This window comes from Ovis canadensis, chromosome X, assembly GCF_042477335.2.
Source record: "Ovis canadensis isolate MfBH-ARS-UI-01 breed Bighorn chromosome X, ARS-UI_OviCan_v2, whole genome shotgun sequence".
Classification (NCBI taxonomy): domain Eukaryota; kingdom Metazoa; phylum Chordata; class Mammalia; order Artiodactyla; family Bovidae; genus Ovis; species Ovis canadensis.
This window is the reverse complement of record NC_091727.1, coordinates 64,743,444-64,760,717: the sequence shown is the minus strand read 5'-3', so window position 1 is coordinate 64,760,717 and position 17,274 is coordinate 64,743,444. Positions and strand designations below refer to the sequence as shown.

The 17,274-nt window shown below is 35.4% G+C and overlaps 1 protein-coding gene and 2 non-coding genes across 3 annotated transcripts in view; 1 reads left to right on the top strand and 2 right to left on the bottom strand.

The window, feature by feature from the left end:
• The window catches only part of TEX11 (testis expressed 11), a 243,070-nt gene that overhangs the window by 193,550 nt on the left and 32,246 nt on the right, over nucleotides 1-17,274 (top strand). The window contains exons 26-28 of the mRNA XM_070291774.1: nucleotides 13,934-14,083; nucleotides 15,658-15,766; nucleotides 16,720-16,840. Of these exons, the coding sequence (XP_070147875.1) occupies nucleotides 13,934-14,083; nucleotides 15,658-15,766; nucleotides 16,720-16,840 (380 nt within the window). The remainder of the gene's footprint in view (nucleotides 1-13,933; nucleotides 14,084-15,657; nucleotides 15,767-16,719; nucleotides 16,841-17,274) is intronic.
• LOC138931268 (small nucleolar RNA U2-30) lies at nucleotides 14,974-15,043 on the bottom strand. Its single transcript, XR_011446514.1, has one exon. It is a non-coding gene; the product is annotated as a small nucleolar RNA U2-30 (small nucleolar RNA).
• LOC138931269 (small nucleolar RNA U2-19) lies at nucleotides 15,174-15,253 on the bottom strand. Its single transcript, XR_011446515.1, has one exon. It is a non-coding gene; the product is annotated as a small nucleolar RNA U2-19 (small nucleolar RNA).

Below are 17,274 nucleotides of genomic sequence, written 5' to 3'. Positions count from 1 at the left end.
ATGATGGATTATTTGTTGTGGTTGTTCTGTTGCTCAGTAGTGTCCTACTCTGCATCCCCATGGACCACAGCATACAGCACACCAGGCTCCCCTGTCCTTCATTGTCTCCTGGAGTTGGATCAAATTCATGTCAATGAGTCAGTGATGCTATCTAACCATCTTATCTTCTGTTGCCTCCTTCTCCTTTGCCTTCAGTCTTTCCTGGCATCAGGGTCTTTTCCAGTGAGTTGGCTCTTCAGTTAGGTGGCGAGAGTATTGGAGCTTCGGCTTCAGCACAGACCTTCTAATGAATATTCAGGTTCACTTGGATTGAATGGTCTGATCTCCTTACAGTCCAGTGGGCTCTCAAGAGTACTCTTCAGCACCACAATTCAAAAGCATCAGTTTTTCTGCACTCAGCCTTTTTTATGGTTTAGCTTTCACATCCATACATGACTACTGGAAAAACCCTAGCTTTGACTATACGGACCTTTGCTGGCAAAGTGATGTCACTACTTTTTAATACACTATCTAGGTTTGTCATAGCTCTCCTTCCAAGGAACAAATGTCTTTTAATTTCATGGTTACAGTCACCATCCACAGTGATTTTAGAGCCCAAGAAAATAAAATTTGTCACTGCTCAGACTTTTTCTCCTTCTATTTGCCATGAAGAGATGGAACCAGAGTCATAATCTTAGTTTTTCGAATGTTGAGTTTTAAGCCAGCTTTTCCACTCACTTTCACCTTCATCAAAAGGCTCTTCAGTTGCTCTACACTTTCTGCCATTAGAGTACTATCATCTGCATATCTGAGGTTGTTGATATTTCCTCCAGCAGTCTTAATTCCAGCTTGTGATCCATCCAGCCTGGCATTTTGCAAGATGTACTCTGCATAGAAGTTAAATAAGCAAGGTGACAATATACAGCCTTGTCATGCTCCTTTAACAATTTTGAACCAATCAGTTGTAATCAGTTGTTCCATGTCTGGTTCTAACTGTTGCTTTTTGACCCACATACAGGTTTCTTAGGAGACAGGTAAGGTAGTTTGGTATTCCCATGTCTTTTAGAATTTTCCACAATTTGTTGTGATTCACACAGTCAAAGGCTTTAGCATAGTCATTGAAGCAGAAGTAGATGTTTTTCTGAAACTCCCGTGCCTTCTCCATGATCTAATGAACAGTGGCAATTTGATCTCTGATTCCTCTGCCTCTTTGAAACCCAGCTTGTATATACATCTGTAAGTTCTCTCTTCACATACTGTTGAAGCCTAGCTTGAAGGATTTTGAACATAACATTGCTAGCATGTGAAATGAGTGCAATTGTACAATAATGTGAACATTCTTTGGCATTGCCCTTCTTTGGGATGGAATGAAAACCAACCTTTTCCAGTCCTGTGGCCTCTGCTGAGTTTTCCAAATTTGCTGGCATATTGAGTGCATCACTTAACAGCATCTTTTAGGATTTGAAATAGCTGGAATTCCATCACTTCCACTTGCTTTATTCATAGTGATGCTTCCTAAGGCCCACTTGACTTCACACTCCAGGATGTCTGGCTCTAAGTGAGTGACCACAATGTTGTGGTTATCTGGGTCATTAGGGCCTTTTTTGTATACTACTTCTGTGTATTCTTGCCACCTCTTCTTAATCTCTTCTTCTTCTGTTAGGTCCTTACCGTTTATGTCCTTTACCATTCCCATCCTCACATGAAATTTTCCCTTGATAGCTCCAACTTTATTGAAGAGATCTCCAGTGTTTTCCATTCTATTATTTTCCTCTATTTCTTTGCATTGTTCATTTAAGAAGGCCTTCTTATCTCTCCTTGCTATTTCTTGAAACTCTGCATTCAGTTGGGTATATCTTTCCCTTTCTCCCTTGCCTTTCTCTTCTCTTCTTTCCTCAGCTATTTGTAAAGCCTTCTCAGAAAGCTACTTTGCCTAATTGCATTTCTCTTTCTTTGGAATGTTTTTGGTTGCTACCCCCTGTACAATGTTTTTGAACCTCCATCTATAGTTCTTCAGGCACTCTGCCTACCAAATCTAATCCCTTGAATCTATTCATCATCCCCATCGTATAATCATTAAGGATTTGATTTAGGTCAGACCTGAACAGCCTAGTGGTTTCCTTTACATTCTTCAATTTAGCCTGAATTTTGCAATAAAGAGTTCATGATCTGAGCCATAGTCAGCTCCAGGTCTTGTTTTTGCTGACTGTATAGAGCTTCTCCATCTTTGACTTGGAAAGAACATAATCAATCTCATTTTGGTATTGACCATCTGGCGATGTCCAGGTGTAGAGTCACCTCTTGTGTTGTTGGAAGAGGGTGTTTGCTGTGACTAGTGTGTTCTCTCAGCAAAACTCTGTTAGCCTTTGCCCTGCTTCATTTTGTACTCCAAGGCCAAACTTGGCTGTTATTCCAGGCATCTGTTTATTTCTTCCTTTTGTATTCTAATCCCCTATGATGAAAAGGACATCTTTTTTTGGCATTAGTTCTAGAAGGTCTTATAAGTCATCATAGAACTGTTCAACTTCAGCTTCTTCAGCATTAGTGTTTGAGGCATAGACTTGGATTACTGTGATATTGAGTGGTTTGCCTTGGAAACGAACAGAGATCATTCTGTCATTTTTGAGATTGCACCCAGTACTGCATTTTGGACTCTTCTGTTGACTATGAGGGCTGCTCCATTTCTTCTAAGGGATTCTTGCCTACAGTAGTAGATATAATGATCATCTGAATTAAATTTTCCCATTCTCGTCCATTTTAGTTTACTGATTCCTAAGATGTTGATGTTCAATCTTCCCATCTCCTGCTTGACCATGTCCAATTTACCTTGATTCATGGACCTAACATTCCAGGTTCCTATATAATATTGTGCTTTACAGCATCAGACTTTACCTTCACCACCAGACACCAGACACTGAACATTGTTTGTGCTTTGGCCCAGCCACTTCATTCTTTCTGGAGCTATTAGTAATTGCCCTCCACTATTCCCCAGTACCTCATTGGACACCTTCTGACCTGGGCAGCTCATCTTCCAGTGTCATATCCTTTTGCCTTTTCATACTGTTCATGGGGTTCTCTAGGCAAGAATACTGGAGTGGGTTGTTATTTCCTCCTCCAGTAGACCATGTTTTGTTAGAACTCTTCACTATGACCCATCTATCTTGGGTAGTCCTGCAGGGAATGGCTCATAGCTTCAAGCTCTTTCACCATGACAGGGCTGTGATCCACAAAGGGGGACATGGAATATTCAGTTCAGTTCAGTTGCTCAGTCGTGTCTGCCTCTTTGCAACCCCATGAACCATAGCACACCAGGCCTCCCTGTCCATCACCAACTCCCGGAGTCCACCCAAACGCATGTCCATCGATTCAGTGATGTCATCCAACCATCTTATCCTCTGTCGTCCCCTTCTCCTCCTGCCCTCAATCTTTCCCAGCATCAGGTCTTTTCAAATGAGTCAGCTCTTCTCATCAGGTAGCCAAAGTATTGGAGTTTCAGCTTCAACATCAGTCCCTCCAGTGAACACCCAGGACTAATCTCCTTTAGGATGGACTGGTTGGAGTCTCCAAGGGACTCTGTCAAGAGTCTTCTCCAACACCACAGTTCAAAAGCATCAATTCTTCAGCATTCACCCTTCTTTATATTATTCAGCCATAAAAAGGAACGAATTTGAGTCAGTTCTGGTGAGGTGGGTGAATCTAGTGCCTGTTATACAAGGTAAGTCAGAGAAAAATATCATACATTAATGCATGTACATGAAATTTAGAAAAATGGTACTGATGAACCTATTTGCAAGGCAGGGATAGAGATGCCAACATAGAGATCAGACTTGTGGACACAGTTGAGAAAATAGCGCTTTGGACGAATTGAGAGAGTATCATTGAAACATATACATTACTATATATAAAAAAGATAGCTAGTGGAAAGTTGTTGTATAACACAGGGAGCTTAGCCTGGTGCTCTGTGACAACCTAGAAGGGTGGGATGGGTCGAGGGGTGGAAAGAAGTTTCAAGAGGGAGGGAATATAGGTATACTTTTGGCTGACTCATGTTGTTGTATGGCAGAAACCAACACAACATTGTAAATTGTAAAGTAGTTATCCTCCAATTAAAAATAAATTTTTAAAAGAGAAAAAGGACATTAGATTAAAACTAAGGGAAAATCAAAGAAAAGAATTTGTTGTTTCATCTAGTAAATCTAATTTGTTGGCATACAATAGTTCATAGTAATCTCTTGTAATCCTTTTTATTTCTGTAAGGTCAGTTATAATGTCCCCTCTTTTGAAGCCTCTCTTTGAATTACTAGGATCTGATTCTAATAATGAATCTTCTCTTATTGTCAGTGTAGCTAAATTTTTTTCAGTTTTTAAAATCTCTTCAAATTGTTGGTTTCATTGATTTTCTCTATTTTTCTATCCTCCAATTCATTTTTCTTTGCTCTTTATTACTTCGCTTCTCTAGTAACTTTGAATTTGTTTTGCTCTTTTTTCTAGTTCCTCATGATTTAAAGTTGTGGTATTGCTTAAAAATTTTTCTTCCTTTATGGATATTTATAGTTACAAGCTTTCCTTTCAGTACTGCTTTTACTACATCCCATAAATTTCATTATGTTTTGTTTTTGTTACCAACCGCCTCTAGGTATTTTTCTAAGTTCTCTTTTGATTTTTTCCCCTTTGGTCCAATGCTTGTTGTTTAATTTCCACATACTTGTGACTTTTCCAGTTTTCTTTCTGTTATGGATTTCTAGCTTCTCCATTATGGTTAGAGAATATACTCTATGTGATTTTAGTCTTATTAAATTTATTGAGACTTATTTTGTAGCCAGATATGTGATCTCTACTGGAGAATATTCCATTAGCACTTGAGCGTAAAGATTTTCTGCTGTTGTTGGGTGGAGTATTATATATAATGTCTGTTATTTCTAATTGGTTTATAGTGTTGTTGGCATCCTCTATTTCCTTGTTCATCCCCTATCTACATATTCTATCCATTTTTGAAAATTATTCATAAAATGTATGATTTATGTTTATCTGAAGGTAAACTAGGTACACTAGGAACAGAGAAGACAGTCAAAAATCTCCAGGAACTGCCTATAAAGAGTAAAATTTCTGAAATTTTTATATTAATATTTTACCTATAAAAATTTAACATAGAGAAGGCTTAGCATCTCTTCTGATTTTGAAAGTCTTCTCATGCAACTCTTAGCAATAGTAACCCATCAAACAAACCTAATTATTTCTTATATTTTCTCTCTTTATGAGGAGAAAGAATGAATTTTTGCAGTTTTCCAGGGGCCCTTTTAGAAATTTCAAAGATAATTTTAGGTTTAGAAGATATCCTGAAAACATTGTTTTATATTTTCTGTATTTGGGATGTGACTTTTCAGGGCAAAATTAAGAGTTGTTAGAGGCAGTTGGGCACTTGATTAAAATACAATTGTGGGTGCCTGAGAAACAGTACTTGGTTACCCATCTAAGCAAAATGACAGTAACACATTTACAAATAAGCATAGAAAATAACACAATTCTAAAAAACTTTAGCTCTTCAATAAATGAGAAAACTTTTTTCTTAATCTTTTTGTCATTAAGTGATCAAAAATAAAGACATCACAAAGATAATAAAGATCAAAAAATTATTCTAGTAAAACACAAAATCTGCTATCTAGGTAGATTACATACAAGGCAAAGAATAAACTTTTATATTATAAGTGAAACCATCATTTAATAAACTAAGGAAGCAAGCCCATCAAAAAAAGATAACTTTGCTCCATTCTAATACATTACAGAGCTTTATTTTAGACTCAGGTTTAAACTAGGGCAAATGAAATTTACTTTCCAGATTTGTCCTTCATTATGCTCTTTTATATTCTTGAACAAACTGACAACCTTTTAGGGGATCTGCCTGTCAAAACTAGTTTTATGAAAAGACTAAGACAGTTTTTCAGAGGCTACATGATGTGTGATACTGTAATAAGATCGGATGCAGAGGAAAATACAAGAATCTAGCTATTTCTGTTAAGTCAGGCATTAAGGAGCTTTTCAAAATTGTGAAACAATTTTCTCATTCATTTTTTTAAATTTTATTTATTTTTAATTGAAGGATAATTGCTTTACAGTATTATGTTGGTTTCTACCAAACATCAACATGAATCAGCTATAGGTTTACCCATGTCCCCTCCCACTTGAACATCCCTCCCACCTCCCTCTTCTCATTCACTTTGAAAAATACAGTTACTTTTTAATTGACATTAACACACAGTGACTTCATCTCAAATTAATTCAATTGGGAAATATATTTAAATTTTGTTTTAATTTCTAAAATGGTAATTATCAATAGTTATAACCTGCATATGAAAAATCTATTTGATAATTTTTTCAGAGTACATGGGGGTCCTGAGAACAGAAAGTTTGAGAACCACTGATTTGGAAGTAAACTATTTTTTCCTTTAAAAACAAAGGCACATATCCATTTGATGCTATTGCTCATAATATAATCTCAACCACTTGTTTTAATTGTAACTTTTAACCAAAATAATTTTTATTTCAAAGAGAAAACTTAGAGAGGTGTAATTGAGACCCATCTCTCACTCACTAGTAGTGTAGCAGACTAGCAGAGTTCATGAATACACAGCACAACTTTCCATGACTACCTTCATCCCTTTTAAAGAGGAAAAATGAACACATTCTTTAACATAACCCAAAGATACTACCTCTCTATAGCATATAAAAATAAGAAGCAATAGTATATAAACTTAAAACTATGCTTAGTAATGAAAGTATTTGGTTTTACTTAAAAGTTATCTTGGTATCTATTATCCATTTATTAACTCAATGTAATATCAGTCTAACATTTTAAGTGAACTAAATATCTTAAAGTTTATAGTATTTTTCTTCTTGATTTTCTAGCTGTTCTAAATATAATTAATTTTGGGCTTCCCTGGTGGCTCAGTTGATAAAGAATCTACCTGCAATGTAGGAGACGTAGGCTCAATCCCTAGGTTGGTAAGATCCCCTGGCGCAGGGCATGGCAACCCACCCCAGTATTCTTGCCTGGAGAATTCCATGGACAGAGGAGCCTGGCAGGCTATAGTCCATGGGGTTGCAAAGAGTCAGACACAACTGAACAACTAACACAACAACAACAAAATTAATTTTAATGAAGTTCAGGAATATCCAACTATATCAATAATTGCGTTATATATAAATGATATAAATCAGAGGTCAAGGCACTTTTCTTAAAGGGCCAATAATATTAATAAATATTTCAGGCTAGCAGGCCATAGGGTCTCAGACACAGTTACTCAACTCTGCCATTACAGGAAGGAAAATAGACATAGATAATATTTAAACAAATGGACATGACTCTATTCCCATAAAACTTTATTGCCAAACAAATGGCCAGTCCACAGATTGTAGTTTGATCACACCAATTAAAAGATCAAGAAAAGAAAAAAAGAATGTAAGATTGGCTAAAAAATCAACATCCAACTGCATGTCTATAAGAAACTCACTTAAATATGAATATATAGATAAGTTAAAATAAAAGGAACTGAAAATGATACACTATGCAAACATTAATCAAAAGAAAACTGGAAAAAAAATGAAAACTGGAATGCCTATATTAATATCATATAAGACACTATTTTTTAATATTTATTTGTTTGACTGCCTTTGGTATTAGTTGCAGAACACAGGATCTTCATTATGGCATGCAGAATCTTCCATTGTGATACACAGGCTCTTCCTTATGGCATCCAGGCATCTCTAGCCGCACACTGGCTCAGTAGTTGTGGCACATGGACTTAGTTGCCCTACTACATGTGGGATCTTAGTTCCCTGACCAGGGATTGAATCTGCATCCCCTGCACTGGAAGGCAGATTCTTAACCACTGGACCATCAGGGAGATCCCCAGAAAAGATGCTTTAAAACAAGGAATATTACTAGGGATAAGGAGGGATATAATGAAAAAGTGATCAATTAAGCACGATAACATAACTATCCTAAATGTGTAATTTACCTAATGACAGAACTCCAAAATACTTTTTGCTTCATAAGCAAAAGCTGATAGAACTGAAAGGAAGACTAGATAAATCCACCCTGTGGTTGGAGACTCCAATATACTCAGTAGAATAAGTCAATAGATACTCAACAAGGGTGTAGAAGACATAAGTAACACTATCAGTCAACTTGATCTAATTGACATAGAATGCTCTACACCAGAATACACATTTATTTTCTGATGCATGTGGATCATTGAACATAGACCACATTCTAAACCATAAAACAAACCAGAAAAGGGTTAAAAATATTAAAATATAAAAAGTATTTTCTCTTACCATAATGGAATTAAATGATAAATCTATAATATAAAATATATGTATGGTTTATATTTTCATTTCCAAAAATATATTTGGAAATGAAACAACATACTTCTGTGCAAATACTGTACAAACATTAATCAAAAGAAAACTGGAATGCCTATATTAATATAAGACACTTTATTTTTTAATATTTATTTGTTTGACTGCCTCCAATATTAGTTGCAGAACACAGGATATTCATTATGGCATGCAGGATCTTTCATTGTGATACGCAGGCTCTTTATTATGGTATTATGATATAAAGGGAACATGTATCAACATAATTAAGGCCATTTATGATAAATTCACTCATACTCAACAAAGAAATAATGAAAGTCTTTTTTGTAAGACCAGGTACAAGACAAGGATGCCCTTTCTCACTACTTCTGTTTAATGTAGCATTGGAAGTTTTAGCCACTGCAGTCAGACAAGAAAAAGAAAAAAAAAAGCATCCAGATTGGAAGAGAAGAAGTAAAACTCACTATTTCCAGATGACATTATTCTGTATAGAAGAAACCCTAAATTCTTCACCAAAAAACTATTAGGACTGATAAATGACTTTAATAAAGTTGCAGGATATAAAACTAATATATGGAAATCTGTTACTTTTCTATACACTAATAATGAGCTATCAGAAAGATAAAGCAAGAAAACAATCCTGAATAAAATCACATGAAAAGAATAAAATACCTAGGTTACTCTTCCTGGAAAATCCCATGGATGGAGGAGCCTGGTAGGCTGCAGTCCACGCCGTCGCTGAGAGTTGGACACAACTCAGTTACTTCACTTTCACTTTTCACTTTGATGCATTGGAGAAGGAAATGGCAACCCACTCCAGTGTTCTTGCTTGGAGAATCCCAGGGATGGCGGAGCCTGGTGGGCTGCCGTCTGTGGGGTCGCACAGAGTCAGACATGACTGAAGCAACTTAGCAGTAGCTTAGTAGCAGCAGGTTACTCTGAAAACTATAAAACATTGATGAAGCAATTTTAAAATTATACAAAGAAATGGAAAGATTTTTTTCCTGTTCTTGGATTGGGATAATTAATATTGTTCAAATGTCCATACACTCAAAGTGATCTACAGATTTGAGGCAATTCTTATCAAAATACTCATGACATTTTTTACAGAACTTGAATAAATAATCCTAATATTTATATGGAACCACAAGAGACCCTGAACTGCCAAAGCAATCTTGAGAAAAAAGGACAAAACTGGGGGTATCATGCTCCCTGACTTCAGACTATGCTCAAAGCTACAATAATCTAAACAATATGGCACTGCCAAAATAACAGACACACAGATCAATGGAACAGAATAGAGAACCCAGAAATTAACCCATACACCTCTGGTCAATTAATCTATGACAGAGGAGTTAAGAACATACAATGGAGAAAAGATAGTCTCTTCAATAAGTGATGCTGGGAAAACTGTACAGCCACATGTAAAACAATGAGATTAGAACATTCTGTACACCAAATACAAAAATAAACTAAAAATGGATTAAAGACCTAAATGTAAGACCTAAAACCATAAAACTCCTAGAAGAGAACATAGGCAGAACACTCTGTGACATAAATTATAGCAATATTTTTCAAGACTGTCTCCTAAGGCAAAAGATAAAGGCAAAAACAAATGGGGTGTAATTAAACATAAAAACTTTTGCACTGCAAAGGAAACCACTGACAAAACAAAGAGACAAGCTATGGAATGGGAGAAGATACTTGCAAAGGATATGATCAATAAGATGTTAATATCCAAAATATATACACAGCTCATACACTCGGTATATTTAAAAAAAAACAGCTCAATTAAAAATGGGCAGAAGTCCTAAACAGACATTTTTCCAAAGACATACAGATGTCTAACAGGCACATGAAAAGATGCTTAATATCACTAATCATTGGAGAAATGCAAATCAAGACCACAGTGAGATATACCATCTGATACCTGTCAGAATGGCTAGCCTCAAAAAGACCACAAATAACAAACATTGGTGAAGATTTGGAGAAAAGGGAACCCTTGTACACTGTTGGTGGGAATGTAAATTGAAGTTCCTCAAAAAACTAAAAATAGAACTACCATATGATCATGTAATTCCTTCCTTTGTATGTGTCTGAAAAAAAAAATTCAAAATGATACATGTACCCCAATGTTCATAGCAGGATTATTTATAATAACCAAGATAGGGAAGCAACCTGTCAACAGATGAATGGATAAAGAAGATGTGGTGTGCATAAATGTGTGTGTGTGTGTGTATGTGTACACACAATGGAATGTTGCTGTTGTTTAGTTACTAAGTGATGTCTGATTCTTTTGTGATCCCATGGACTATAGCCTGCCAGGCTTCTCTGTCCATGGGATTTCCCAGACAAGAATACTGGAGTGGGTTGCCATTTCCCTCTTCAGGGGATCTTCCCAAACCAGGGATCAAACCTACATCTCCTGCACTGGCAGTTGGATTCTTCACCACTGAGCCCACAATGGAATATTATTCAGCCATTAAAAAGAATGAAATCTGCATTTGTAACGTGGATGGACCTAGAGAATATTATACTAGTGAAATAAGTCAGGAAGAAGACAAATACTCTTATGTTATCCCTTATATGTGGAATCTAAAAAAAGTAAACAAACCAATGTGCATAACAACAGAAACGGATTCACAGATATAGAGAACAAACTAATGGTTACCCATGGGGAAAGTGAAGGGTGAGGGGGCAATACAGGAGTATGGGATTAACATCTACAAACTATTATATATAAAACAGACAAGCAGCAAGGATATGTTGTATAACACAGTGAAATATAGCCATTGTTTTGTAATAACTTAAAATTGAATGTAGCCTGTAAAAATATTGAATCACTATGCTGTACACCTAAAACTAACAATATTGTAAATCAACTATGCTTCAATTTTATCTTTTTTATTAAACTCTTTATTTTGTATTGGAAAATAGCCAATTAACAGTATTGTGATAGTTTCAGGTGGGTAGCAAAGGGACTCAGCCATGCATATATATATTTCCATTCTCCCCCAAACTCTCTTCTATCCAGGCTTCTATGTAACATTGAGCAGAGTTCCCTGTGCTATAGAGTAGGTCCTTGTTGGTTATCCATTTTATTTTTTCAGTTTTTTCTTTTCAAAAAAAGTATTTAATTTTAATTGGAGGATAATTGCTTTACAGTATTGTATTGCTTTCTGCCATATATCAATATGAATCAGCCATAGGTATCCATATGTCCCCTCCCACTTAAGTCTCCATCCCACCCCTCTAGGTTATTACAGAGCACCTGATTTGAGCTCCCTGCATCTTACAGTAAATTTCCAGTGGCTATCTAATTTTACATATGATAATATATATTTTCAATGCTACTCTCTCAATTCATTCCATTTCCCCACCCCTCCCCCATATCCACAAATCTGTTCTGTCTGTCTGTGTCTGTGTCTTCATTGCTGCCTTGCAGATAGGTTCATCAGTACCATCTTTCTAGATTCCATGTGTATACATTACTATATGATATTTGTCTTTCTTACTTCACTCATATAATATATAACAGTGTGTACCTGGCCATTACAAACCCCCTATCCTTTCCCCCCATCCTTCCCCCTGGCAATCATAAGTTTATTCTCTAAGTCTGTGATTCTGTTTCTTATACTTCAGGGGTTTTTTTTTTAATGTACTTTTAAATAATCAAATGGATCAAAGAGAAAGGGGAAGTTAGAAATAGTTAGAAAGGAAGTTAGAAATAGTTTGAAAGGAAGTAAATGAAAGCACAGCATATAAAAATTTGGAGGTACAGCTAAAGTAGTGTTTAGATAAGAGTTTGTAGAATTAAATGCCTCAATTAGAAAAAGATCTTAAATAATCTAAGCCTTCACCTTAAAAAACCAGGAAAAATGATCAAATTGAACCATATTAAGCAGAATGAAAGGAATAATATAAGCAGACGCCAATAAGATTTAAAACAGGAAACAATTGATAAAATTGATGAAAACGTTGTTTTGTTGTTGCGGTTTGTCAGTGCAATGAGAAACCTCTAGCCAGGCAGATCAAGACACAAATTAACAATGCCAAGAATGATAGTGTAGACATCACTGCAGATCCTACAGACATTACAAAAAGATAACAAGGGGATATTCTGAACAAATTTATGCCCATTAATTTGAAGGGTTAGATGAGACTGACAAATTCCTTTGAAAGTCAAACTACCAAAACTCCCACAAGAAGAAACAGATAACTTGAATTGTCCTATACCCATTGAATTCATAGTTTAACAGATTTTAACCAAGTGAGATTTGTCCTGGTTTCAACATTATAAACTCAGTTAATTCACCATATCAAGAGATTAAGTGACAAGATTCAATATCCATTTACTATAGAAACTCTCAACTAAACAGGAATAGTAGGGAAGTTCCTTAACCTGATAAAAGCGATCCATAAAAAATAAAACCAAAACCAAAAAAATAAATAAATAAAAATAAAAAATAAAACCTACAGCTAATATCATTTTAATGATGAAAGATTGAATACTTTCCCTTTAAGGATGTAAACAAATCAAGAATATCTAGTCTCACTACTCCTGGTCATCATCATCCTGGTGGTTCTAACCAATGCAGTAAGGCAAGCAAAAGAGTGGGAAAAGATGCATAGAGTGAAAAAGATCAAATAAAACTATCTGTATTTGCAGAGGACACATAATTCTCTATATAGAAAATCCAAAGAATCTACCAAAAGAGTTACAGGAACTAGTAAATGAATTAAGCAAGTCACAGGATACAGGTCAATATTCAAAAGATGGTTATAGTTCTACATGCTGTCACTGATGTTCAATAATAAAAATAACAATCAGTAGTGATAGAAGTCAAAATAGTTGTTAACTCTGCAAAGGTGTTGTTAACTCTGCAAAGGTGGTATTAACTGGAAAGGAGCACGAGTGTTGGAAGTGTTCTTTATCATGATTTGGGTAGTGGTTATATGGGTTTTAACAGACATAAAAATTCACTATTTTAAGATTTAAAATTCACACGTTTAAGATTAATACACTTGTTTATTGTATATATGCTATACCTCAAAACTTTTGAAAATGTTCAGTCTAATAAGGGTGATTGGAAACCAACTCACATAGTATGATATATGCCACCTGATATAGATTGTGCCCATGGTGATAACCAAAAAATAAATATTACTGACTAAGTGAAACAGTTTGGAAACTTTCCCTTACTTAGTTTAAAATAAAACTACAGTTGTTTTATATTGCACTGGATCTTCTGGTTAACTCAGTCATTATAGTACGGCAGACAAACATTATATTTGAATTAGATAGCAGCAGGAGTTTTCCAGGCTATTTAGAAGTATCATGGCAGTAATTTCAGGAAATGTAGACAACTTCAGTGAATGCATTTCAGGGTGTGAAAGTATTGGTACATTTATAGATTTAAAAATGTAAAAGATGTATCTAAATGAGCTGAGATAACCTCAAATTGTAAGTAGAATTAATTTTCCTCAATAGGAAAATCTCCCCCAGAAGAGAGATTAGAATAGGAGAGAATAATGAAATGTAATCACAGAGAATGCTGCATTTTTGCCTCTTTCTTAGGGGACTTCTCAAGAGATCCATGCGAGACATTGCTTCTGCTGTATGAATTTGAAGTGAGAGCCAAACTGAGTGACCCATTACTGGACCACTTCCTGGAACCAGTGTGGGAACTACCTCACTTAGAAAGTAAAGCATTTGAAACAATTGCAGGTAAGAGCTAAATTTTCTTTTTGGAAGGCTGGTACCCATTTAAATCATACTACATTTTTCTTTCTTCTCTCTATTCTCTCTTTCACCCAGGTGGGAAGCATTGTATCCCCATAGAACTTTGTTTTCCTTCTCTAATAGCATTCTTGAACTATTCTGTATTACAATCATTTGTGTTTATCTTATTCTTTATATGAAATTATAGGCTCCTTAGAATCATGAGTAATAATTACTTAACATTTGTTGTACTTATAAACCCTAGCAATGTGCATTGCTCATAATAGGTACTTATATTTATTTTGTGTAGAATCAAATAATGTAACTACACAATAGGGATAGTAGCTCAAACTTAAAGTTTGCTCAGCTAGCTAGAAATAGATAATCAGCTGCTTCACTAATCAGAGGTGATACAATCTTAGTTATTTATTAAAGTATACAGAGAAATATTGGTGATACTTTTAACATAATTGCCAACCTCAAATTTTTCATTGGGCTATAAGTGGTATTTGGGGACTCAGCCTCTGTGGTGATATACTGCAAGACATGGCCTAATTATCTTCCCTTTATATCTTTCACCCTCCTCAGGAACCTATATATGGCAATAAAGGTATTAGATAGCCCCAAATGTACAAGAGTCACATTTAGCTTTCCTTGTCTTGCCAAGACAGAATTTCTAGGAGCATGGTGCTGGTGGTGTATACCTTATAGCCATGTGATGGTGACCACTGCTCCTTGTATAATGGAACTCCAATTCTAGAGGCCTGTTGAATGCATCTAGAAGTTTTGAGAGTTTTATCTTTGATATGTACTCTTATGCCAAGGGTTTCCCGTTTTTAATATTAGATAGAAACAGTATATTGTAGTAAAAATCTGGGATTTTTTTTCATTAATTCTGAGCTCAGATCAAGTGTAGAAATTTTCATAGTTATAAAGGTCTATAGTAAAACCTTTTCATCATTGCTCAGAACTGATAAGCATTTCATATATACATACCCTCAGTCCACTCTCATTCACCCACTAGTAAGTTCTCAGTTATCCACTGTCACCTTTACACATGCACACCTTATTGTTTTAAAAACATTATTCTTTTGCTTTTTGGAACTATAAAGATCATGCATCTGGTAAACTAAGAGGTTTTCTGATGTTCAGATTTGACTACGTTCATTATTGATCCACTTCAGTAAAAACAGATCATGGAGAATATAAACGTGTTTTTGATTAGTACCTTTTTACTGATCTGCTTTCATGTGCCCCTCCTTCATTTTGGTTCATAAGATTATTACTTCACCTATATGACTATGTGCTGAGTCACAGAAACAGTAGGTTCTCTGTTGATGTTTACTGGGGAGGGGGGGAAATATGTATATATATATATAACCTAGTGATCCTACCATGTTACTCTGCCCAGAAAGTAGAAACTCTCTGAAAGCCACCACGGAATTCATTTTTGGAGTTTTGTGTTTGTTTTTGTATCTGTTTCCAGTCAGTTTCATTAGAGAAAACAAGTTGTAACCTAGGATGAAAACTCAGTGGATGAGATTATGATGTTCACAATCTTTTTGCTTCCTTTCTTACAGCATTAGCAATGGAAATGCCTGCATGCTATCCTTCTATTGCTCTGAAGGCCTTGAAAAAGGCTTTGTTTTTCCACAAAAGGAAGGAATCAATTGATGTTTTGGGATACAGGTTGGTAAATATAATTCAACACAGAATCCTAGCTTTTGATAGCCAAAAGTGCTATAATTAGTGTCCCATTTGTTATCAGTCATACTCAACTGGTGCAAAAGATGATTGGGGTACTCTTGTAACTCTTGGACTAAAAAGTCCTCAGCTCTCAGAACAGCTCCATATTTAGAGTTTTGCTACAGACCAAGGCAGGGTGAAGGAATCTGATTGTCCCAAAGGAGAAAAAGGAGGAGAAAATTACTACTTTTTGTGAGTCTTTATATATAATAAAATTATTGATTAAGTGTTGATACCTTTCTTTTAGTACTAAATATGCCGATTGTACGGAAAAGTACAAAGATTAATATAACAAGCACCAATGTATCCACTGCTCAAATTTAACAGATACTAACATTTTGGCACGTTTGCCTCATTATTTTTTCTAAGCACCTTTCTTTAAGGACCAATAAGTGCTGTACATAATATAAAATAATATTTATTGGAGATTTTATGTTCTCTATTCCTAGACATGGGGGGAAAATAGATATTGTGTGATTTTTCTCTGGAAAACTTCGTAACAGTCTTCCTTTTCTGAGACATGAGAGACAGTTCTCCTGGAATTATTCCCAGTTTAAATCCAATTCCCTTTCCCCATTTGAGAATGTAATGAGATGCTTTAAAGTGCATGTAGATTAAACCAGCTCATAAAATATAGTAAACAGACACAACTCCTTAGTTCAGGAAACTAAAAAAAAGTGAAAGACAGCCATAGGCATAATAAAATGAAGGATTGGTCAGCCCCTTTTATATCTTCAAAAATCTGTCGTTGAGCTTGGAGGCCAGATAAAATTGAAGGAAGAACAGACGTGTTTTGAAGCTCTTAGTCTGGGATGAGGTCCAGATTTTACTTGTCTGAGCCATGAAGTCAATGATTTCTTTCCTTATGGGATGAGTTTTCTCTTTTTGATTTTCAGCAAATGTATGCACAGCTTGGTTAACCTCTTAGTGCCAGATGGGGTGCCGAATACAGAACTCTGTCCCATGGAAGAAATTTGGGGCAATTTTGAAGATGCTCTGATCTTTATTAGCCAAACTGTAAGTCAAACAATATTAAACTTTAAGCTAATTTTAAAGAACTGAGTTGTCTTGTGTATTAGAAATTACATAGAATAATGCTTTTTGATATGAGTTTTATAGTGAATAAATTCATTTTAAAATGTGGTTACATACTATAAAATTTCCCTGGGTTTGTGAAATGTAAATATTAATAGTTAAAAGTAGAAAATTTCTAATACAAGTCCAAGTGTACTATGGAATAGGTCAAAGTGTACCATCTGGCATTTTTAATTATTTTGTATTTTCAAATCTGGTAGAATTGTTATTTCCTTGTGATCATACTAACTCTTTGGAAAAGTTTATTGTTATTCCTGCCACTTCTGAGACAGGTAATAGAGTGGAAGGAACACTGAAGACGACCTGTATTTTAGTCCCTCCTCTGCTGATTTTCTCTTCAGTGCAGGTTTAATTCA